General features: G+C 44.2%; 2 protein-coding genes across 5 annotated transcripts; both read left to right on the top strand.

Annotated features, from left to right (window-relative positions):
* Nucleotides 1-143: 143 nt before the first annotated feature.
* LOC108919939 (calreticulin-like) lies at nucleotides 144-11,099 on the top strand. Its single transcript, XM_018728364.2, has 9 exons — nucleotides 144-315; nucleotides 1,097-1,198; nucleotides 1,687-1,890; nucleotides 2,045-2,139; nucleotides 2,224-2,433; nucleotides 7,741-7,854; nucleotides 8,317-8,460; nucleotides 8,547-8,639; nucleotides 10,737-11,099. The coding sequence occupies exons 1-9, from the start codon at nucleotides 225-227 to the stop codon at nucleotides 10,926-10,928; spliced, it is 1,245 nt and encodes a 414-aa protein (XP_018583880.2). The 5' UTR covers nucleotides 144-224; the 3' UTR covers nucleotides 10,929-11,099.
* Nucleotides 11,100-12,559: 1,460 nt separating this feature from the next.
* Nucleotides 12,560-23,900, top strand: rad23ab (RAD23 homolog A, nucleotide excision repair protein b). Of its 4 annotated transcripts, none has more exons than XM_018728346.2 (10): nucleotides 12,560-12,809; nucleotides 17,388-17,469; nucleotides 17,591-17,670; nucleotides 17,901-18,358; nucleotides 18,492-18,538; nucleotides 18,636-18,763; nucleotides 20,852-20,963; nucleotides 21,213-21,376; nucleotides 21,828-21,859; nucleotides 22,086-22,095. In XM_018728346.2, exons 1-9 carry the CDS (start codon nucleotides 12,741-12,743, stop codon nucleotides 21,834-21,836), a joined length of 1,149 nt encoding a protein of 382 aa, XP_018583862.2. In that variant the 5' UTR covers nucleotides 12,560-12,740; the 3' UTR covers nucleotides 21,837-21,859; nucleotides 22,086-22,095. The 4 variants fall into 4 exon arrangements, with proteins under 4 accessions (XP_018583862.2, XP_018583861.2, XP_018583860.2 ...); XM_018728344.2 differs by lacking the exon at nucleotides 21,828-21,859 and adding an exon at nucleotides 22,380-23,900 and having other exon boundaries at nucleotides 12,561-12,809; nucleotides 21,216-21,376; nucleotides 22,086-22,232; XM_018728343.2 differs by lacking the exon at nucleotides 21,828-21,859 and adding an exon at nucleotides 22,380-23,899 and having other exon boundaries at nucleotides 12,561-12,809; nucleotides 22,086-22,232.
* Nucleotides 23,901-24,369: the final 469 nt, after the last annotated feature.

Here is a 24,369-nt window from a genome sequence, read left to right as displayed (position 1 = left end):
CTCGTGCCGGGGTTAACGCCCCACTAATTCAAAGTGTCCGTATTGTAATTCGAGCACCTCCTCGGAGTAACTCGTGGTCTCTTCTGATTGGCCACCCGCTTGTCCAATGAGGAACAGCCATCTGTTCAGGAAAAGCAGTAAGAAATAGAGTGTGGGGCGCTTTACGCAAACGGGGTGTCAATAGGCAGCGGGATCGGGGCAGCGAGAAGGCGCGCAGGGCAAACATGCGGGGGGCTCGGTTGTTAATTACTGCGTTTCTAGTAGCTTGTACAGTTGATGCTGCTGTATATTTAAAGGAAGAGTTTGTAGATGGCGGTAAGTTTCTTAATCATGGGATCAAACCGCAGCTGTTCCGAATGATTTTGCTGTTGTCTTGCCTGTCTGCATCATGATCATCATGTGTGTCGTTTGTTTGTTCTCTCGTTTTGGTTTCATAAAGAGGCGCAATTTCTTTTCACTTGGAAATTATTTAAGCACTTACTGTGTGTGCAGCCTTAATGTATAAAGTCCACTGCCGTCTCTCTTCACTCTCTCGATCAGCCGCTTTCGTTTTGTGCATCTTAGATGCGGTGTGTCCTCCTCATAAGCCAGTTAATTTGCTGTGATCATTTGATGTGGTTCTGTGTAAAGCAGCTTCAAGCCACTTTTCTTTTTTTTTTGCTACGCCACTTGACACTTTCATTTTCAGGGGGCTCAATTATATATTCCATAAAGCAAGACCCTAGCTGGGCTTTGGTGTGTAGATTCCTGGTTTCTTCTGTCCTTTCTATCATTCTGTAGTGTTTTTACAAAACTGTCCGCTTTGTCATCTGGCAACCTGTTGAAACCGAAACGAGCCGGTGCAGTTTGTCCCTTCTAACCATGTGTGAAGGTGTAGAAAGCTTTCGCATCCATGTGTGGAGGAACTGGCTGGAGACATGTGGTCTGAGGAAGTTGGGTTCAACTAGGTGATCGCCAGCTGCTAGAGCTTATAGGTGTCTGGATCATTCGTCTCATGATCTTCAGTGCTAAATATGTGTGAAGGGACTCCTTTTCCTTCCTCCTTTCTGAAGTGAGACATTGGCTCGCTCATCACGTTCCTGTTCTTCCCCCTCAGATGCGTGGAAGAGTCGCTGGGTGGAATCCAAACACAAGTCTGACTATGGAGACTGGAAACTAAGTGCTGGGAAGTTTTACGGCGATGCTGAGAAAGACAAAGGTACGGTAATGCTCCGTTTTAAAATGGATCGCGGTTGACCACTTCGCATGACGCACGGTTTCTGCGTTATGTTACGTTTTGCGTAGTACGTAACGTGTGATTCGAACAATCCCCCGAAAGCGAAAGCAGTCGGCACATTCTTTCGGTTCCAGTCTGTCTGGTCACATACTTCATTCGTTGAATGGCACTGATATCGGCCCTTTCCGAAGTATTGAACAAAAATAAGCTGAGCGTGGACTGTGGATAAAATGTCAGTCAGGAGGGAAGGATGTTCTCTAAATGACCATAACAATTGGTTTCCGGAAATAATCATGATTGGGCTGCATATTGGCCAGGAACGATACTTTTGTCCAAACACCTCTTGCGCTCTTCCTGTATGACGGGTCGAAACATCAACAAGCATATAAACCAGGAACACTGACGGCTTGCTGTTTTTGTGCCATTCTTATACAGAAAGCTCTTAATGGTTTTTTGGCTTGTTCCCCAAGGTCTGCAAACCAGCCAGGATGCCCGTTTCTACGCGCTCTCCACCCGCTTTAACCCTTTTAGCAATGAAGGTAAAGCACTTGTGATCCAATTCACGGTCAAGCACGAGCAGAAGATCGACTGCGGGGGAGGGTATGTCAAAGTCTTCCCGACAGACCTGGATCAGGCAGACATGCATGGAGAGTCACAGTACTACATCATGTTTGGTGAGTACCTTCAGTACTTTCTTCTCTAGGGCTTTTGTGCCGCTTTGTCTTCAGGGCCTGAAAAGAACAGTTCAAGAATAACTTCATAATAAACTTTGCAAAGGTCTTAGTACAATAGTAAGGAAATTTAACTCTTTTCAATCCCATCAAACAGGACCTGATATCTGTGGTTACAGCACAAAGAAGGTGCATGTTATCTTCAACTATAAGGGCAAGAACCACCTGACCAAGAAAGACATAAAGTGCAAGGTAAGTGCTAAGACTCGGATAAGCCGAAATGGCTCTTCTGCCCGTCTGGCTCTGACTCCCAGGTTTCTGGTATGTTGTCTCCAGGATGATGAGCTGACGCACGTTTACACCTTGATTCTGCGGCCCGATCAGACGTACGAAGTGAAGATTGACAATGAGAAAGTGGAGTCTGGCTCCCTGGAAGAAGACTGGGACTTCCTCCCACCAAAACGGATCAAGGACCCAGAGGCCAAAAAACCAGAAGACTGGGATGATCGTGCCAAAATTGATGACGTTACAGACACCAAACCTGAGGTGAGGGATACCTTGTTCCCTCATTGAACATAAATGCTTCCGCCATACCTTTAACATGGCACATATGTTTTGACCCTGATGCAGTATGTTTTGTCTTCATCTTGGTCAGAGTTTTTAAAATCTATTCTATATGCATTGATGCTCGTGTGTGTGTGTGTGTGTGTGTGTGTATAAAAAAAAAAAAAAAAAAAATTAAGGGCTGGTTTCTTGCTACATTCAACGGAGACATTTTATTCATGGTGTTAAATACTATGCTTAATGGTGTTTCTGGAAAATCAGCCCACAAAGTAAGCATAATGTATTATAAATCCAAGGTTATGGAAACTTTTTTTGTAGTGTAGGAATTAAAATATGAAAAGTGTTTGACAATGTAGACTTGCTACAATGAAAAGGTTGAAACTGCTTGTGGAAGCAGTGCAGAGATGCAAACTGAAATAGATAAAGCTACTTGTTTGGCTAGTAATAGTTCAGTTACAATAACTTGATACATTCATTAAGAATTGAAATTAATGGAATGTAGTGCAAAATCTACTTTGTACTGTAGAAATTCTCAGCAGTATAATTTTGCTCTCTGTGTAATCCATATGATGCTTTTCCCATAATGTTCATTCCAATTATTTTAGCATATAAAGGTCCCTATATGGGGACCCATTGAAAAAAGACAATTCTCTGTAATTTGCATGTTCTCCCAGTGTATGCATGGGTTTTCTTCCCGAAGTCCAAAGACATGTAGTCCAGGTGCATTGGTGATGCTAAATTGCACATGTGGCTTTCCTGTGATGCACTGATGTCCTGTCCATGAATATATCCCCCCCAGTTTTGTGCCTGTTGATTCCAGGACAGGCTCTGGACCGCTGTGTGCTTGACCAGGACAGTCGCTTATAAAAAGTGACTTTATAGTAGAGGAAACATGACATGTTTCAAATTTAAGTCAAGGCTTATCCTCCAAGTCACTAGATGGCAGTAAGGTGCACCAAAGCAGGATAGGGGTGAGTCTTATTTTAGCTCTCCTCTAGTGTTTACAGCTTTTTTTTTGTAGTGCCTATAAGAAGCTCGTTGTTAATATAATGGATACCAAAGTTGGATGAATAAAACCACCTTCCTGCCTCATTTTTAAATCGATTGCTTATGGGATGAATTGGAGTTTATCCAACTTTAATCCATCCATTTTCCAGACCGCTTGTCCAGCTAGGGTCGCAATAGGGAGAGCAGAGAAACCCAAACATCCCTGTCCCTTGCAACTTCCTCCAGCTCAACCCTGGGGATCTCTAGCTGCTCCCAGGCCAACTGAGAGATATAATCTCTCCAGCGGGTACTGGGATGACCTCAGGTCCTCGTCCCAGTTGGCCGTGCCTGGTATGCTTCCAAAGGGAGGTGCCCAGGGGGTACCTAGCCTGACCCACCTCAAATGGCTCCTCTCAATGCAGAGGAGTAGCGGCTCTGCTCAGAGTTCATCCCGGATGTCCGAACTCCTCACTCTATCATGGAGAGTGAGTCCCAACACCCTGCGGAGAAAGCTCATTTCAGCTGCTTGTATCTATGATCTTATTCATTCGGTCATTACCCAGAGTTCATGACAAAAGGTGAGGGTAGGGAGGTAGGTTGACTGGTAAACGGAGAGCTTTGCCTTATGGCTCAGCTCCCCCTTCACTTTGGTCCGGTACAGCGACGGCATTACTGCTGCCGCTGCTCCCAGCCTGCAGCTGATCCAATGCTCCCTTCTTCCCTCGCTCATGAACAAGACCCAAAGATACTTAAATTCCTCCACCTGGGGCAAATTCTCTCCCCTTACCTGAAGGGGAATGCCATCCTTTTCTGTGAGAGAACCATGGACTCAGTTGGAGGTGCTGATCTTCATACCAGCCGCTTCACACTTGGTTGCAAAACGTTCCACTGTGTGCTGGAGGCAACCATGTGACTGTGCCAAAAGGACATAATCATCCGCATAAAGCGGAGACATCAGCCTTCCCACCCACACATAAAATACCCTCCTGACCCCAGCTGTGCCTTGATATCCTGTCCATGAACTCCACAAACAGGAGTGGAGACAAGGCGCAACCTTGGCGGAGTCGCACACCCACATTGAAGGGGCTTGGCTTAATTCCGAGTATGCAGACAGCTCCCGCTCCGTGTGCACAGAGACCGAACGGCCCGAAATAGTGGGCCCCGGTACCCCATACTCCCTAAGCACCTCCCACAGAATTTCCCAGGGAACACAGTCATAGGCCTTCTCCAAGTCCACAAAGCACATGTAGACTGGATTAGCAAATTCCCATGCCCCTTCAATGATCTGTGAGGGTAAAAAGCTGGTCCGCTGTTCCACGGCCAGGGCGGAATCCGCATAGCTGAACCTCAGACTGAAGAGAAACAATCGGCCGGAGTCTCCTTTCCAGCACCCTGGCATAGATTTTCCCAGGGAGGCTGAGAGGTGTGACACCCTGGTAGTTGGCACACACTTTGGTCCCCTTTCTTAGATAGGATCACCACCCCAGTTTGCCAATCCAAGGGCACTGTCCCTGAAGTCTATGCAACATTGCAGAGGCGTGTCAGCCATGGCAGCCCTACAACATCTAGGGCCTTAAGCAGTTCCGGGTGAATCTCACCCACCCCCGGTGCTCTGCCACTGTGGAGCTTTCCAACTACCTCAGTGATTTCCACCAGGGAAATTGACTCTGATACCCTGGAAGCCTCTTGCTTTGGATTTTGCTTCTGGAGCTGCTGCTGCCTTTTTTTTTTTTTTTTTTTGTCTGCTGGTACTTACCTGCTGTGTCAGGAGTCCTCAGAGCCAACCACGCCCTAAAGGCTTCCTTGTTCAGCTTGATGGCTTCCCTTACCACCGGTGTCCAACCAGCAGGTTCTTGGGTTGCCACTGTGACCGACACCCACAAGCTTTTGGCCACAGTTGTGCCTGGCTGCTTCCACAATGGAGGTTTTGAACAGGGTCCATTCAGACTCCATGTGCCCTACCTCTTCCAGCACCTGAGAGCACTTCTCACGGAAGTGGGAGTTAAAAAATCGTTCCGGACAGGGTCCTTTGACAGTCGTTCCCAGCACATCCTCACTATACACTTGGGTCTACTGGGTCTGTCTATCAGTTTTCCCCGTCATCTGATCCACCTCACCACCAGATGGTGATCGGTTGACAGCTTAGCACCTCATGGGGGACATGGTGGCACAGCAAGTAGTGCTGCTGTCTCACAGCGCCTGAGTGGTGCGAAAGAACGTGGGTTCGATCCCTGCTCAGTCTGTGTGGAGTTTGCATGTTCTCCTTGTGTCTGTGTGGGTTTCCTCTGGGTCTTTGGTTTCCTCCCACAGTCCAAAGACATGCTGTTCAGGTTCATCCACAGTGTGTGTGAGTGACCCATTAAAAGTAGTGTATCTAGCAGCGTAAGTCACCTTGGTGAATATGGTGCGTGGGCTAGTAACTACATAGTATCCACTGTAAGTCGCTTTGGAGAAAAGCATCTACTAAGTGAATAAATGTAAAATTAAAATGTAAATGTCTTCACCAAAGTGTCCAGAACATGTGGCCTCAAGTCAGATGAAATGACTACAAAGTCAATCACTGACCTTTGGCCCAAGGAGCTCTGGTACCAAGTACACTTAGAGCATCCTTGTGTTCGAACATGGTGTTAGCCATGGTTTGTCCATAACAAGCACTGAAGTCCAATAATATTTCACCGTTCGGGTTTAGATCGGGCAAGCTGTTCTTCCCAGTCCTTGCCAAAGTGAGCGTTGAAGTCCCCCAGCAGAACTATGGAGTCTGTAGGTGGGGCTCTGTCCAGAACCCCACACACTCTGTCAAAGAAGGTTGAATACTCTGAACTGCTGTTTGGCACATAGGCGCACATAGGCACACACAACAGTTTTCCTCTCTGCGACCTTAAGTCGCATTGAGGCGACCCTCTCCAGACAAACTCTAACTGTATGGCAACCAGCCAGGGGCTTGTGAGTATCCCCACATCTGCCCGGTGCCTCTCACCCTGTGCAACTCCTGAGTAGGAGAGAGACCGCCTCCCTGTCGAGGAGTTTGGTTCCGGATCCGACAGAGTGGAGGTAAGCCGAGCTCTATCTAGTTGGTATTTCTCACCTCCTGCACCAGTTCCAGCTCCTTTCCACCCAGTGAGGTGATATTCCATGTGCCAAGAGTAGATTTCTGCTGCAAGGGACTGGGATGCCATGTGCTACCCTGCCCCCTCCTCCTGCTGCCTGAAAGGCATTGCACCCAACACCCATGTTCCACCTTGCAGGTGGTGGGCCTACATGTCCCCCCCGTTGCCTTTTTGGGCTGAGCCCAGGTGGGTTACGTGGGCTGCCCGGCCACTAGGCACTCACCCAGGAACACTACCCCCAGGCCTGGCTCCAGGGGTAGGCACCGGTGACCCTATTCCGGGCAGGGTACACATTGTACTCTTAATCTCTTTCATGGAGATTTTTGGATAGGGGCCTCACTTCTTGGATCGTGGCCTTATCATGGCAGAAGGGCTTGTGTGATGTAGAGCTCTCCAGAGCTATATTGGTGGAAGCAGTATGCTCCTGGTAGGGTCTCTCAAGGCAAACAGACATGAAGTGAAGATCTAGACTAACACAATCCAGAAATCCCCATGTAACTTTAGAGTAGTTTAAATCTGGCATAGTCTGAAGCTTTATAAAAGGCTCATTCTGGTAATTTTCCAGAACACGTGCAGTAAATTGAGGGGTGTTTGCTTTCATGTTTTACATCTACGTTACTTCATTTAGCAAACGCTTTTCTCCATATCGACGTCCAGTGAACAGTATCTAGTGTTATGAGTCCACGCCTTAATTACCCAAGGTGACTTGCACTGCTAGATGATAAACTACTTGCACTGGGTTGCTCATCCATACATCAGTGGAACACATTCTGTCACTCACACTATGGGCAAACCTGAACAGCATGTCTTTGAACTGTGGGAGGAAACCAGAGCAGCCGGAGGAAACCCACACAGACGCAGGGAGAACATGCAAATTCCACACAGGCTGAGCAGAGATCGAACCCACATCCTCTCGCACCAACCAGGCACTGTGAGACTGCAGCGCTACTCACTGTGCTGCTCAGTTTTCTTGATCGGGAGCCACTTATTGTGTAAAGGTACTTTTGAGAGTTATGAATGAAACAAATTGGACCTTCCTAATTGTTTAACTTGTGGGGCTAGTACACTAGATTCTGTTACATGTTCCACTGAGCACTGACATGGAGTAAGACATGAATTGTTAAACTACTTTCATCTATAGCCTCTGTGTAGTCTTGCTTCCTACTGGCTGACTCATGGTATTGGTTTGTTTTAGGACTGGGACAAACCAGAGAATGTTCCTGACCCTGATGCTAAAAAACCTGAAGACTGGGATGAGGAAATGGATGGCGAGTGGGAGCCACCCATGATTCCTAACCCTGAGTACAAGGTATGGAAATACACACACACACACACACACACACACACACACACACATTTTCAGAACCGCTTGTCCCATACGGGGTCACGGGGAACCGGAGCCTACCTGGTAACACAGGGCGTAAGGCCGGAGGGGGAGGGGACACACCCAGGACGGGACGTCAGTCCGTCGCAAGGCACCCCAAGCGGGACTCGAACCCCAGACCCACCGGAGTATGGAAATAACTTCCATTAATTAAATGTAGGCCACCAGAGTGTTTTTAAATCATTAAAATGATTTCTTCATAATTTTGTAAAGATAATCAGACAAAATTGTGCAGATATGGGTATTAAAATTCTGTTGTAAAGATTTAGAAATGCTGTTTAAAGACATGGAACAATGCATCCATTAGTCTACATGCAAATGAAGTGGGTTTTTTTTTTTTTTTTTTTTTTTTTTTTCTTCCCCCTCTCCTTCTTTCTCTCTCCCCAGGGGGAATGGAAACCTAGAAAGATTGATAATCCAAATTACAAAGGTGTCTGGGTCCATCCTGAAATTGACAACCCTGAATACTCTCCTGACCCCAGCATTTACAAGTTTGACAACATTGGGGTCTTGGGCCTCGATCTGTGGCAGGTAAATGTCTTTCCACCTGGTCCTGTGGAAAAGGTGAAAATGGAAACAAATGGGCTGTGTTAACCTTGCCTTTCGTTTTTAAATAGGTCAAGTCGGGCACCATCTTTGATAACTTCATAATAACTGATGACGAAAAAGCGGCAGAAGACTTTGGCAACGAGACCTGGGGAGCTACTAAGGTATGCAGCTGTTATAGCAAAGTGTTGCAGTTAAAAATTCAGTTTGCACAGTTAAATGTATGCAGTTTTTTTTTTTTTTTTTTTTGAAAAGGAAGACAAGTGTTTAGTTTTAGAACCTGTTAAAATGTATTTGCCTAAAATTGGGACTACAGATGAAGGTAGAAATAAGTTTTATTGATGAAATTGGATTAATTTTGGAGAAATTTTTCTATATACTGATCAGAGTAACTTTTTGGCTCATCAGCCACTGTGGCTGGTGGGGTTTTTTTTTTCTTCCCTCCCCCCCAACATTACTAGCCAAAATGCACCCCACACACACAAAGGCAGTTAGTCTCCAGTAACCTTTATCATTTATTTGAACAAAAATGAGTTCAGTCTTTTTCTGTATCCACACTGTTGACATCTTTCATCTCGCTTAAAATAGGTAACTTTTTTTAAAGATTAATATATATTGCTGGTCTAGTCTTAATGTTAATTTACGCTGCTCAGACCTCATCTGCCCATATTCTGAGATTGCCTCGCTGACAATAGTGTTACATGTGAACTGTTACCTTGCTTATCTTAAAATTTGTAAAATTAATGTAGTTACTAGCAATCAAGTACAGTAATATTAGTTTCGATTACTTGTGGATGTGAGTAAACATTAATCAGCAAAGGTTCTGCTATGCTTCCCAATTGCATGGACATTTCAGAAAAGCAGCAGCATCATCTTTTTGGAACTGTAGTAACCGCATCATGACAAGTGCTTTCGCAGCAACGCTCTTTTCGTGCCCTTAAGTTGAACGTGTGGCAGCACATTTTCTTCCCTCCACCTCTTGCTGGAGTCTGGTGCCAAAACGCTGCACACTGCAGAAAGTGCTCATGGTGGTTTATATTATTTAGGATGACATTGACTTATTGTTTAAGAACAGTTTTTTGTGAAGTACTTTCTAAAAAAAAAAAAAACACGCCACCAAAACGTCACCCACCAAAATGCCTAGTATGGATGATGGGGTTACCCCCCCCCATTCCCGTGTTTGGCGGGTGTTAATGTCAAGCCCTGATACCGATGGTATAACACAAATGAGACAATCAAGTTTGTACACTTTAGTCCCCCCCCCCCCATGTTTTATGTAGGTAATGTTCTTGAAAAACCCTTCATGAGATGAATTCTCATAACTCACTTAACTAGTTATGTTTCAATTTTTATGCATTCCTAAGGCCTGAAAGGAGCACCAATTCTAAAATATCACAGATCTCCATTTAAAATGGGCACATCATAGCAAAAAGTTTCCTTTCATTACTTTACACTATTCTATAGCTTTCTACCTGTACTTCTTACATCATTTATGTACCACATGCTTAATGTAGGCTTCCTATGGGTGCTCTGGTTTCCCCATGCCCCTGTAACCAGTTTCAGGTGAACTAGTTATTTTAAATTGTAATAGACATGTTCCTTAAAGACATCACTCTGCTGCTGAGACCATATCGAACCAAAAAACGTGTAACCCTGTCGTCATAAACCTTATGGGATATGTGAAACTTGCACTAAAAGTAAGAAATGTTTAAACATTTTAGGTTTTTATTGTAACTATACGAAAGGAACTATTTAAAAAAAAAAAAAAAAAAAAAAAACCGCAATGTGCTCAAATAAGCATATACACCATGAATATAGCCCCCTTGTTTGTGGGGGTTTCCTCCTACAGTTAAGTTTCAGGTAATTGTCTCTAAATGGCTCATAGCATATGGTTCATCGCTGTGCTGTATAAATGGGAGAATGGCTGTAGGAGTTCAGTGCATCTAGTTGACTTGGATAAAGGTGTCGGCTAGTGAATAATCATAGTATGTCACTTTAGAGAAAAGTGTATGCTATATAAGTAAATGTCTTGTGCTGCTAATCTGTCAGGATGCATGTGAAATCCCAATTCGATCATTGTAAAGGTGAAGAAATGCCTCAAGGGGTGTCGAATCAAATTACATGTAGTCAAATCACAGTAATATATTTTGAGCTTCAAGGGCTACACTTGGAAGTAACATCAATTTTTATTGCTTCCAAGTATTTGACAATAACCATTGAGATCAGATTTCTTACTTTGTCTTGATGGTTCATCTGAACAGGATCCAGAGAAGAAAATGAAGGAGCAGATAGAGGAGGAGGAGAGAAAGCAAAGAGAAGAGAAGAATAAAAAGGAAGATGGTGATGGTGAGGAGGAAGAGGATGAAGATAATGAGGAGGAGGAGGAAGAAGAAGAGGAAGAGGTTAATGAGGGTGCAGAAGACAATGAAGTCCCAACAAAAGATGAATTGTAAAGCATGATGAAGATACACCTCATCTGTGGGCAGGGACACTATTGATGTGCATCAGTATCTTGACTAATGTCATTCAGACTTCTCTAGCAGTTCAGGGTCTTTTTGCTGATGGAATGGTTGGCCTTTTTTGGGGGGGATAGGGGCATGGAGAAAGGGGGTTAAATTTTTTTTTTTTTTAATAAAAATGAAGGCTAGAGGCCAGCACACAGGTTCTGCCATTGCTCAAAGTAGCTGCTTGTGCCTCTGTCTTCACCAGTACTACCGACCTCCCCTGGTTTACAAGCCAATGGGAGAGTTCTTGGTTCATCCAGCTGTTCATCAATACATTTTGGGAGCCAGAGTGATGATGTTTTTCTTCACTGGTGGAATTTTGCACTTTTATACAGTAACTGTCTGTAGAACTCATGCCCAAAATTAACTAAAATTTTATCACTGTCTTCTTTGAACCAGAGGGGCTAATGACAGTGGTCAAAACCTGTCTTTGCCAATATAAAGAACAAGTTAAAATGCAGTCCATACTTGAGCTGAGAAGTAGTGTCTCTGCTTGAAGGGTACTTATGGATACTATAAATGATTTCCTCTGATCATGTAAATATTTTCTATGGAATTTAATTTACAAATTTATCACGACGAAAAGTAAGCAGCTCCCTTATACTTTACTGGCTAGGCATCGCACAATTGTGGGATAATGGGGAAATGCTCGGAAGTACTAAAGAGCTGGTAACATTAGGTATGATGGCTCTTTGTATGTAAAGCATGTTGCCTTAACATTGTGTGAAGTCTCACCTGTTCTGGTAGAAATTTTGGATTATGTGACTACCACAGCGGGGATTCCAAAAACTAAAATGATGACCCTTTAAAGACAAGACTCCTCCTGAAGGCACAGGTACTTAAAGATGAATCTGTGTTTTGGGTGGATATAAATTGAGATTTTTTTTTTGTGTTAAATCTTAAAATAAATTTTCATTCTCGGTTTCGGATTGATCCGTTTTGGAAGGACTAGTATGTGTTAATATGGAAAGAAACACTGGAAGGGCTTCTGCGGTGGTACCCCTCAGCAGGGTACTGAGCCTGAATTGTTCCGGTGAAAATTAGCCAAAGTATAAATTGATAAAACAGCAAGCAGCTTAATGTAAGTCACTTGTGAGAAGCATCAGCAGAACAGCACATTGTTATCTGAAGGAAAATGAAATTGTCTATTCTTGGACAAATATATGTAATGTTTTCACACACACTTTCTGAACCGCTTGTCCCATACGGGGAACCGGAGCCTAACCCGGCAACATAGGGCGTAAGGCCAGAAGTGGAGGGGACGCACCCAGGACGGGACGCCAGTCCGTCGCAAGGCACCCCGAGCGGGATTCGAACCCCAGACCCACCAGAGGAGAGGACCTGGCCAAACCCACCGCGCCACCGTTTTCATTGAACCCAACTATAAGTTCACCAATGAAAAGGAGTGTAAGTGCGAGCTATAAACAGAACCGGCGGGCAACACTTGGCACCTGTAGCTCCGCTACTCAAGCAGTCGAACGCTCGCGGCGCGTGACGAGCGAAGCGCGCCCTCTGCCGGCGCGTGTGGGCGGGAGTGGGTGTGTTCGTGGGAGGAACCTCCCGTGACACGTGCGCCCCCGCCCCCTCCCGTTCGTGCTCTGTCTCAGGCAGCAAGTAGACGGCGCCGGACCACCAGGCAGAGCCTTGCGCTGAGAAAGCTGAGTCACACAAGCGGCGGCCGCTCCAGCAGCGAGGCTAACGGCGAACTAACGGTGTGTGCTCCACTGTGGAAGCTGCTCAGTCTTCACACTCGCCCTGAAGATGTTGACTATTACGCTCAAAACGCTCCAGCAGCAGACCTTTAAAATAGAGATAGACGAGGAGCTCACGGTAAGTGGCTCGAAGTGGCGCCCGAGCAGGAACGCTGGAGGCCAGCAGGAGCAGCGGGGAAAAGCCGGGGCAAAGCCGGGGCCTTCCTGCCGCCTTCCTCCCGCCGCCTTCCTCCCCTCCTGCCTCCCTCCTTCCCCACCCTCCGGCGGCGGGGGGCATCTCGTAGACGAACGGGGGTGGTGCATGCGCGACTCGCGTGCCGGGAGCACGCACGGCTTCCTTCCCTGGCCTGCCTTGCCTTGCCTTGCCTTGCCTTGCCCTGCCCTGCCCTGCCCTGTCCTGCGCTCTGCGTGGAGCCGGGAATGACGGAGCACTAGTTGTGCCCGAGCCCTTTTTCCCGTCGCTCACACAGTGACTGGCGGCGCTGCGCGAGCGCCCATCGTTGGAAAAGTCTAGCAAGTTCCCGCTGGGGGCTCCTCTAATTCTTCTTCTTCTTCTTCTTCTTCTTCTTCGTCTTGCCCCGACACGGCGGGCCGCGCGCGGCGCGTGCCGTTATTGTTGCGTTTCACGTGTTTTACCGCGTATTTTTGCAGACTTTCTCTGACTCTTCTTGCCATAGTAGTGGCAGTAGTGCTGCGGTTAATCTGACGACGAAACAAGTCTGAGGGTTAGCTTAGCTAGCGAATATACATGAATTTATCTATAATAGCGCTTGTCAGATTATATTTGAGCTATAATAAGGTCCCCTTTATAAATTCTTAGTAACGGGGTGACACGTGACGGACCTGAATATTGTATGACAGAAATCTCTTGAAAGTTAATAGTCACTTACAAGCAGCGTTTTTACTGTTTACCAAATACGATTTTTTTTTTTTTTTTTTTTACGTTAGACTCTGCAACGTAATTAAGTATTACCAAATAGCAGCTAAGTAAAACAGAATTATGAATTTCGTCTTAGGAATTCATCTGTTCAGTCCTGCAACTATGTATGTATGTCTATACACGGTCACTTTCTTTTTGGTAACTACTTGTCCAAGTCAGGGTTGCGGTGGTGCGGAGCCTATCCTGGAGCTACAGGGCGTTACCAGGCTCGGAAGAGGACACCCTGGACTGGATGGCAGCCTGTTGCAGGATATATTCCCGCACTAATATTAATAGGTTTATAGGAACATTAATACAGATGGGCCTTGTTATATGACCTGTCCTGCATATTCATTGCTAGAGCCACAGAAGAATGCATTTTAGTCAGGTTTTATGTATTATTAAATTTTTATATGATTATAAAAAGGTTTTTTTTCTTCAATTTAATGCTGCGCCAGTATACAGACAGGATTCAGTCCCAATACGAGAGCGCTCTGGACTCCCTTACGGTGACACTGGCTCCAAAATATCCAGTTTCGGCTCCTCCAGCGTACCAAATACTCTATTCGCGAGGATTTTCACATAGAAGCACGAGTGATTTTCACTTTAAAATTTGTGTAGTGAGCTATCAACTCTCGCATGAGAAATTCCTTACGATAAACTTTTAAGTCAATTTCAGCCTTGGCGAGCCAGCTCCGCCACTCAAGCGGTATGGTTTTTCCTGCACATTACATGGGTGCGTTCCCTGATTCTCTCAAATCTTGGGACTTTCATCATAATGTAAAACTTATCTCCTATAATAGCCCTAAATCAAAGTTATTAGGAAAATCCTGAAACTTCAAAAAGCAAAGGAAAGCCTTACCTACCAGTTTAAAAGTAAAAATGCTAAAATTCATAAATTTCTTAACTAGTCCCTCTAAGAGACGAAGCAGGAGAGGGGAGATGAGGTCGCCCGTAGCTGTGGGCTTTTATTTGCTAGGCAGCGGAGAAGGACGGAGATGGGAAAGGAGGAGCAGGGAACAGGTAGGGAAGGGCTTCGTGCAGGCTGGGAGAGTAGGGTCGATAGGGGCGAGGGCTTCGTGTCAGGGACCAGCTCGGCGGTTGTCTCGGTGTGGTTCTCCTTGGTCTCTTCTCTCTACTGCTAGGCACCGGGGAAGAAATAGGGGATGAAATTAACCCCAGCTGTGGCTGCTTTAATCCTGTCTCCGCCCCCTCCCCGGGCAACCTTGGCGTGCTACGCCCCCGTTATAGATCACTATAGAAAAGTGTCAGCTAAATTTAAATGATGTTTTATGAATTGCTTAACGGAGAGAGGTTACAAGTGATTGCAAAAATTAGAAGAACGTCCTCATTGAGTTGTATTCCATTAGTGTCACTAGCAATAATCTTTGAGTGTCTTGGAAAAAAAGCTTCTCACAGTGCTTTACAAAAAAGAAAATGTGGGTTGCACCTGTAAAGCAACTACTTCTGCAATAAATGTGTGTTAAAAAGTACAGGGAAAAAGAAAACAAAAAATAAGCATTTAAAATGTGACAAAAATGAAAGAACAAACAAATCCATTCCTTATTAATAATTGTCTGGTGCTTGGAAGCACAAGGTATGAAGCAGGGTACACCCTAGACTGAACTTGAGTCTTGCTGGACCGTCACACATGCTTACATTTATTTAGCAGACACACTTGTCCAAAGCGACTTCCAATGAACTCTATGTAGTGTTATGAGCCCACACACCTTCTTCACCGCAGTGACTTACACTGCTAGATACACTACTTACACTGGGTCACTCATCCATACATCTGTGGAACACACACTCTCACTCACTCTCTCACTCACACACTATTGGTGAACTTGAACAGCATTTCTTTGGACTATGGGAGGAAACCAGAGCACCAGAACACTTACACTGCATCACTCATCCATACATAGATCAGTGGAACACACACTCTCTGTGACACTCACACACTATGTGGGAACCTGAACAGCATGTCTTGGGACTGTGGGAGGAAACCCACGGAGAGAACATGCAAACTCCAAACAGACTGAGCGGGGAATCGAACCCACATCCTCTCACACCCCTCAGATGCTGTGAGGCTGCAGCACCACTCGATGTGCCACCCCGCACATATTCATTAACGCACAGAAGCAGAGCAAAGAGTTCAGAATCACCCGTTCACCTGAAACGTGGAGACTGTGGAGGAAACTAGAGCACATGGAGGAAAGCAGAGCAAACAGACTGAGCCGAGAGCTGTGAGGCACCAGTGCTACTTGCTGTGACACGATGCCACCTAAGAACAACAGAGTAAAGCCAAATAAAAAGTGAAAACAGTAGTTAAAAAGATAAATGTTGAAAAGGAAAGGATGGAATGGAAAAAGAAGGTATGCAAATATGTTTTGTATAAGCAATTGTGAGCGTAAATTGGATTTAAAGGTGAGCCGGGATTTAAAGTTATCCAAAGAAGCTGATATTCTGGACTTGATTTTTGTGTGCTTAAAATACTGTGTAAGGCAGGAATTTAGCATTTTTGGTTAAAAAAATAGTAAAAAGAAAAAGAAAGGTGAATCTAATTTATTTTCCCCCCATTTCAGTGAATAGTAGTCATGATCTTGTTTTACAGGAATTCATTTTATGAGCAGATTTTCAGGGAAGAAACACTTATGTGAGGGAAGCCTGTGTAATACAGTGCAACCCCTAAAAATACAGCGCTCACTTTCCAAAAATAGCGAAATTTGGTGTTGGGTTACAGGTACTTACTTTTTACACCACTCTACTCTTGATGTGTTGTTGCTTCCTGCACTGTGCTGCCATTATGTGTGTACAGCATCCTATAAAAAGCCAAGTATACCCCAAGTTCAGTTACTGTATAGTACAGTATGTGTACAGTCACCCTCAAAAAAGGATGGAAAATTATCAGATACAGTAATTAGATAAGAACCATAAAGTAAATATTGAATGTAGTTCATTGTTTTTTCTATACTCCATGCATCCTGTGCTTATGGCCTCTATAGGTCATTGGTTTGTTATCATTGCTTTGCCTTTTTTTTTTTTTTTTTTTTTTTTTGCACAAAGTGTGGTTTTATGCTGTGCAGTGCAACTTTTTACATCTCTGCTATTTATTCATCTAAAGTGTCATTAACAGCTGACCAGAGAGAAACTAAGGTGCCCCCTGGAAAGAAATTAAAAGCTATATTGGTCTGCTTCCTTTTCAGTAGTAGTATCATTATTTATACAATGAGGATGTTCCAGTGATGCACTGTTTTACTATACACAGCCCTTTTTGGTCTACATTTACATATGTCTGGGAACCCCATGTACCCATATAAAGTAACATATGAGTACATTTGAAAACAAACAAAACTCTTGTGTGTCCATCAGATGAAAATTGTGATTAATGAACTGATCAGCACATTCTCTGGCAATCTGCTTCACTGTGAATTTGCCAAGGTGGAGCTAGTTAATTAAATTCCTGTTAACAGACTTGGTCATCAAAAGTGTTCTGGTCCTGTGACTTCAAATGAAACACATAAAAAAGCCCAAGTTTACTCTCCTTAGGTGTTTATATGATACAATTGGCTTAGATCACGAATGGATCACCTAACTGCGGCTCCAGTCTCAACACAGTGTGTATAAAATATAAATTCAGTATGAAATACATGATCAGAAACGAATGCTGTTTTTATACACAACCAGTGATCTGCACTTTTTCTTACAATTTAGGGTTTTGTTGCAGAATCCCTCCTTTCTGGAATACTTTAAACTGTCTGCTTAATGCCTTTGCAGGTAAGAGCCTTGAAGGAGAAAATTGAAACAGAAAAGGGGAAGGATGCATATCCAGCTTCTGGACAGAAGCTCATCTATGCAGGTGATATGTTGTGCAAAAAAAAAAAAAAAAAATTCCTTGCTAGATTTTTTATTATTATTTTTCATGCCTGTGGTCAATTTTATCAATTTCAGATTTTGTAAAAGCATTTGTGCCGTTTCAGGTAAAATCTTAAATGATGACATACCCCTAAAGGAGTACAAAATAGATGAGAAGAATTTTGTTGTGGTGATGGTAACAAAGGTAAGACTTCACAGAATGTAGACAATTCATGGTTGCAAAAACATTAAAAACCTGCTTGTTTATGTTTTGTCAGAAATTTCGTCACTAAATTAGTGTAATGAATTTTTAAGTTGGAAAAAGAAATTTTAATCCAAGAAACTATATCTGTTGCCCTTTGTGTTTAGATTTTAAAAAAAAATCAGAGCATGTAGTTTTGTGGAGCTCTGATTAGATGTTTTTCTTCCCAACAGCCAAAATCAACACCACAGGTTCCAGCTCAGCCTGTACCTTCTCCACCTTTTGTTAGCACCCCATTGCCCATTGTTGCTCCTTCAGCCCCTGCCCCTGCCCCTGCCCCTGCCCCGGCCCCTGCCCCTGCCCCAGCCCCAGCCCCAGCCCCTGACCCTGGCCCTGACCCTGACCCTACCCCTACCCCTGCTATAGCAGCTACCATTGCACTTCCCCCAGCACCAGCACCAGCCCCTGCCCCTGTCCTTACACCTGCACCTGTCCCAGCCTCCGCACCCTCAGAGGAACAGCACGCTCCTCAGACAGAGCCTGCCACCTCCATACCCCCCACAACCATGGAAACAAGCACAGAAGCAGCAGCCTCCAGCGTCCCCAGTACTCCTACGGTGGTGGAAGCCAAACCTCAGGAAGAACCACGAGAAGAGCCACTGGCTACCTCTCCGACCCTCATTTCTTCCAGGTGCCCAGCTGGATATTTAAGCATTCCTGTCCTTTTCAAACATACTTTTTGCTGCTAAAGATCTGCATGCTTAAAGCTTAGCTCAACCTTTGTGCTACCCATGGTATTTGACTTTAACAATTTTTCCCTACAGCATTGCTGAAGAATTGAACCTTTTAGAAGAAGCTGCATCAATACTGGGTAATGTATCCACACCTTCTTTACAGTACCAAATAAACATACTATTTGATACTGTTAGGTATGACATTGTAACATCCTTTTGCTTTCTCTTCACCAGTGACAGGGCAGGCGTATGAGAATTTGGTTGCAGAAATAATGTCAATGGGCTATGAAAGGGAGCAGGTGATCGCAGCATTGCGAGCCAGTTACAACAACCCGGACAGAGCGGTGGAATATCTTCTCACGGTAATTCATTTAACCCACAGGTTCTTAACCTTTTTTTAGGCTGCGGACCCCTTTTAAGTATCTGAGGAATGCTAAGGCCCCCCTCTTGGAAAAATGTCCAAAAATAAAATCTGAATAAATATTGCACTGAATGTATCGAACAGAAATTTGGCTACCCTCTCAAAGAAGAACGCCTTAAATGATGGAGCCATAAAAATATTTTTATTTCTAATTTATTTAGTTAGACTGTTTTGAAGCAAGCCTGTACTTCGCAGGCCTCCTGAAGCCCATCCACTGACCCTCGGGAGTTTCTTACAGTTGCCAGGTTGAGAACCCCAGATGTAACCTCACCTTGTGCATTTAGAATGAACTGTGCTCAGGGCAGTGCCTCACTCAGAAGCCCATTTTAAGAAATACATATTTATTATAGCCACTGGTTACGTACAGATAGAAAAAAAATGCCTGTCATTTGCAGCTCTGTGCTTCCAGAATGCTGGGTACACATTTAAATCCCATGCAGCCATGCTGGTTCATGTTCTCGTCATGGTGTGCTTATGTGGACAAGCTGGAAAACCCCATGGAGGAGCGCTTAATCTTTTACACGGCACTAACTTTGGGGACTGTTTCTTTGCAAAGTCTGCGGCATCTCCTGGGTTCCTCTTCGGTTGCCTTTTGTGCAGCTTCAAATTAGGTCCTCATCACGTCATGCGTGCACCACTGCAGCTCTCTTCTGTTAGGCATTCCGTTCTGCTGGACACCTCCCTAATTGATACAAAGCAGAATTTCCATGATGGCTTTCAATCTCCCACAATACATCTCTGGATCTTTATACAGATTGTGGCTGGAGCCAAGTTAAAAACAAACAAAAATCGTAGGCCCTCATTATCAGCAAGTACCCACCTTTCAGGGCTTCTGTACCGTCCTGGGGCTTTCGCATTTTCTACCATCATGTCTCGCTGGTGGAATGAACTCCCAGTGCCTGTCAGAAAGTCAGAATTAATATCTTACAGTCAGCACATGTTAGAAGTCTCTCTTTTTCAGGCCTGCCTTCACCCATAGAATTACGCTGTATCGTCTGGCTGTTTTTGAACTGCGAACTTGTTGCAAATTCTGATCGTAGCTGTTAAACTGTCAGTATTTATTTACAGCCATTCCTGGCTAAGGCACATATCCATATATGTATCACTCAGGATAACACAGGGGCAGCTGTTAGTGTTGTAGTTAGCTGTAGCTGTTCCCTTCCAGTCTGAGGATGTAGGTTTGAACCACATCCCTGCTGTAGTACCCCTCAGCAAGGTAAATACCCTGAAATGCTCCAGTAAGAATTATCTAGCTGTATAAATGGGGGGGAAAAAAAAATTGTAAGTTGCTTTGGAGACAGGAGTTGCATGGTACCTACCATGAATTGATAGAGTAAAAATGATCCTATTGTATAAATGTGCAAATCGCTGTATGAGTTAGTACTTCAGAACCATAAGTCAGCTTTGGAGAAAAGCATCGGCTAAATTCAGTTCAATTTATTTTTGCGGAGCGCTCTTCTCCCGCGGTGACACAGAGCGCTTAACACAGGCATGAGGCAAAGAAACAAATACAACAAGAAGACAGTTGACTACAGACTAGCGTAGAGGTAGTCCTTTAAATAAAAAAAAATACATATACCGTATATACTGTATATCTGTAGGTTCTATATATTGCAGACAAGCTCTGAAAAAGCCAGTACGCCAGCAGGCCTGAGGACAGAAATCAGACCAGGAAATACAGGCAGTACTGAACTAGGGAGGAATGTGATAAAGTCTGATAAGCCAGTCCATGCTCATACTCATGATAGAGGGATGTGTCAACAGAAAACACTTTAGGGTGGGATGACTTTGAGGAGTGTAATGCTGGAGGTCTTCCCTACCCAGACTACGGCAAAGTTGCGTGCAGTAAATGTATTGCAGTATGTACCTATGTAGTTATTTCTCGTCATAATATCTGCTTTATAATTACTTTCTCAATGTATATTATACTTGTTATGCACTGCACAGTAAGGGCCAATATTGGTGTTACCAGCTATACCAGTTTGGACATTCATCACGAGGAGTGTGCACCCTTTATGATCCTCAACAGGGTATTCCTGTGGAAGCGGATATTCCGCTCCGGGAATCGACCCACCCCCCACCGACAGCAAACCCCAGCCCTTCAGCTGCAGAGAGACCTCAGCCTCCCCCAGCAGGAAGCAGTGAGGAGCCCTTTGTCTTTCTCTTTTACGTGTCTTTGGCAAACCTGAAATGCGTTGCTTCCACCAAATGCTGTCATGTAATTGTCTGGCATTCACCTTCACTCTTATCCTTGGAGCAGATATCTGTTATAGGATTACTGTGTTCTTTGCTGTTGCCACTGAAACTGGCAGTGAATTCACAGTGGTTCCTTGCCAGTTTTAGGTGTTTTATTTCACTGTGTGTGACTTCCACCCGGGGGGTGGGGTTAGCAGGCGCTGTGTCCTCGTCCCCAGCGCAGTCCTCCAGCAACCCCCTGGAGTTTTTGAGGAACCAACCACAGTTCCAGCAGATGCGACAGATCATCCAGCAGAACCCGGCGCTGCTGCCTGCTTTGCTCCAGCAGTTGGGCAGAGACAACCCCCAGCTGCTCCAAGTCAGTGTGTGCAAAGCTGTGCCCTCCCCATCCAAAATCTGCTCTGTGCCTAATAGCGGTCAGAAATCAGTGCACTACGGCTTCCCCCCCCCCCAAACCTTTGATGTAATAATGCTAGAATGTCTTATTTGAGGTTAATGAGCACTTAAAGGAGGGGGGGTGTGGTGGCGCAGCAGGTTTGGCCGGGTCCTGCTCTCTAGTGGGTCTGGGGTTCGAGTCCCGCTTGGGGTGCCTTGCGACAGACTGGCGTCCCGTCCTGGGTGTCTCCCCTCCCTCTTCAGCCTTGCGCCCTGTGTTGCCGGGTTAGGCTCCGGCTCGCTGCGACCCCGCTTGGGGCAAGCAGCCTCAGCCAGCGTGTGTGTGTGTGTGTATACAGACTTAAATATTGTCCTTAAATATCTTCTGCCCAGTTCTTTTGCAAAACTGATCCCAGGAAATTGATGTTTCATAGGTCCATTGAATTTGAAAAGGTTTAAAAGTATGGTACGTATTGTATTTTTAAAAAAATGAAAGCCCTGTGTACATTTGCGTGTCTTTGAATAGTTTATATTGTAGACTGAAGTGTACAAGAACATAAGAAAAGCAACTGAAATTTGCTTGCTTGTTCTCCAGAAGTATTAAAGGTGAAGCACTGTTTGGCAGCCACTGAAGGGATGTACACTCAAGAAGCGCATGGTTATCTGTTCATATTCACATCGGCTTTCTTTAGCAAATCACCCAGCATCAAGAGCGGTTTGTGCAGATGCTGAACGAACCCCTTGGAGGAGACCTGGGAGGGGAAGGAGCTGAAGGACAGAGGGTAACACAGGCGAACTACATCCAGGTCACACCGCAGGAAAAAGAGGCAATCGAAAGGGTAGCCTACTCGTTCTGTTACTGATAAATCGTCGTCAAGTAACAATGTGACTCAGAAGAACACAACTTTGCATGGCTTCCATAAATTGAAGAAAGCTACTTTTAACAGTGTGAAAAGATTCAGAACGTTTTCTCATTTACGTTGCAGCTAAAAGCCTTGGGATTTCCGGAAGGACTGGTCATTCAAGCCTATTTTGCCTGTGAAAAGAACGAGAATCTTGCGGCAAACTTCCTGCTTCAGCAGAATTTTGACGACGAGTGATTGTCCAGCGGAGTGAAAAGAAGAGATTAGCAGTGGCGAGGGTAGCAGGTGCCTTTGAAGGACCTGGGAGGGTCTCTGGTCTCGACTGGTCCCCCAGCATACTTCTCACGGGGCGAAGCCAGGCGAGGCATGCCTGTTCCGTTTATCGTTCACACTGTACACTCTCCCACTGCTGCTGTTCCTGCTGGATATGCTGTGTGAGTTTTTTGCATCTACACTGGCATTCTTTGCTTATATCCCTGTTTTTGTCCATTAAGATTTCCCGTGTAGCAGGTTTTTCAGTTTGTGTGTCTTACAATTGGATCTTACCTGCTTTCCTGGGAAACGCTGTGCCAACCATGGAAATGCAGATAGTAACAAAAAAAAAAACAAAACAATCATGAAATGCGGCCATGTTCAAGCCTGTTACTAAGGCAACCACCAAGCTTGTGTGAAACTTCCCTTCTGTTGTTTGATAATCCGATTTAAATTTGTGCTATTAACTGAGTGTGTTTAATGCAAAACCTCATGTTATACAGGTGAACAGTCCCATAATGGCTGTGGAGGGTCATTTATTTTAGGTTCATTATTACACTAAGCAGGCTGCATCGGCATAGTAAAAATAATGCTCTTTGTTTTCATGGGCATTTATAGGCTTACATGCTTGATGGTTTTATGTTTGCAGCTTTAGCGTTCCCTCGGAATATAGTCTGTGCTTCTCTTCAAATGAAATTTAGCACTACTTCACATTAACAGACAGTGGTATTTTAGCAGCATGCATTCTGGATTAAAAAGACATTGACACTCCTCTGAAGTATTAGGCATATTCTGAGTGCATAAGGGCAGAGGTTCTTTCCAAATTCTCACTTAAAGAAAAACTGGTGATCTCTCCCCCCCCCCCCCCCGAAATGTGGATTTTTGACTGTTAGGACATTTTCCTGAGAAAATTGATCATTATTAAAATGGGGCAGGAATATGATGATTTTGACTGGAGCCAGACTGAATTATTAAAGTGACCCTAGAGTTTACCAGTTTAACTGTTATACCAGTTGCATTTTCCCTTGAACATTTCTTTTTGTAGCACTGTATTCAAAGCAGCATTTTTATGGATGACACTGATAGGGATGTTTTTCCTCTGTTCTTGCTTTTCAGTAGAATTGTTTGGTTACTGATCGAGACTTACTTTATTGAAGTATACCAGTGTGAAGTTGCAAGACTTTTTTAGCAATGAAAATATAGAAAATGTCATGGTAAAGCAGATGAAAATGGATCAGGATATATTTAATTGCATGAAAATATCAGGTTTGTTTGAAAGGATTTTATTCTATAGGTAAATAAATAATGTGTCTGAGGTTGTTTAACTCTTTAAATGCGAAAAAGAAACTGCTCTTTACAAAGGTGGTCCTTGTTATTATTTTTTTAGATTGAGACTCATAATATAAGTCAGTCAAAAAAAAAAAAAAACTGGCAATTGTTGGCAGTTGTTCTAATGAATAATGTATGTATTATGCTAAAATGTTTTTGTAATTAAAAAAAAAAAAAACCTACTTGAGTTTAGTAAGGTCATGTGATGAGATTAAATATTTATGGATATTTATGCATTGAAATGCACAAAATGGATTTGATCATTGTGAGAATATTCCACAGAGCCTAAAAGGTTTGTTTCTACTCTGTATTGAACAGAAAGCTTTTCTGAATAGCTCCTGGGCCTGTATAAACTGTAAATTCCAAATTTGATCAACTTTGAAATTACCTGTTTTCTTATGTGTCATTTACTATAGACATAAAGGTCATTCATGGAGCAGGTAAAATAGTAAAGAGAAATGCTCTTCAGTTACTTATATCTATTACCCCTTGCATTACTTGTGTCTAGCAATTAAACACCTACTAGATTTGC

Source organism: Scleropages formosus, chromosome 9 (assembly GCF_900964775.1).
Source record: "Scleropages formosus chromosome 9, fSclFor1.1, whole genome shotgun sequence".
Classification (NCBI taxonomy): domain Eukaryota; kingdom Metazoa; phylum Chordata; class Actinopteri; order Osteoglossiformes; family Osteoglossidae; genus Scleropages; species Scleropages formosus.
Note: the sequence above shows the minus strand (reverse complement) of the source record. Positions and strands in the feature narration are given on the sequence as shown.

What these genes read in the sequence shown, in the direction of transcription:
- LOC108919939 (XM_018728364.2), top strand. Translation starts at nt 225, where the DNA reads ATGCGGGGGGCTCGGTTGTTAATTACTGCGTTTCTAGTAGCTTGTACA. An exon ending in CGATGCTGAGAAAGACAAAG is followed by an intron (nt 1,199 to 1,686) that starts GTACGGTAATGC and finishes TTGTTCCCCAAG; the next exon opens with GTCTGCAAACCAGCCAGGAT. An exon ending in AGAAAGACATAAAGTGCAAG is followed by an intron (nt 2,140 to 2,223) that starts GTAAGTGCTAAG and finishes TGTTGTCTCCAG; the next exon opens with GATGATGAGCTGACGCACGT.
- rad23ab (XM_018728343.2), top strand. Translation starts at nt 12,741, where the DNA reads ATGTTGACTATTACGCTCAAAACGCTCCAGCAGCAGACCTTTAAAATA. An exon ending in AGAAGCTGCATCAATACTGG is followed by an intron (nt 18,539 to 18,635) that starts GTAATGTATCCA and finishes TCTCTTCACCAG; the next exon opens with TGACAGGGCAGGCGTATGAG. An exon ending in AAAAAGAGGCAATCGAAAGG is followed by an intron (nt 22,233 to 22,379) that starts GTAGCCTACTCG and finishes TTTACGTTGCAG; the next exon opens with CTAAAAGCCTTGGGATTTCC.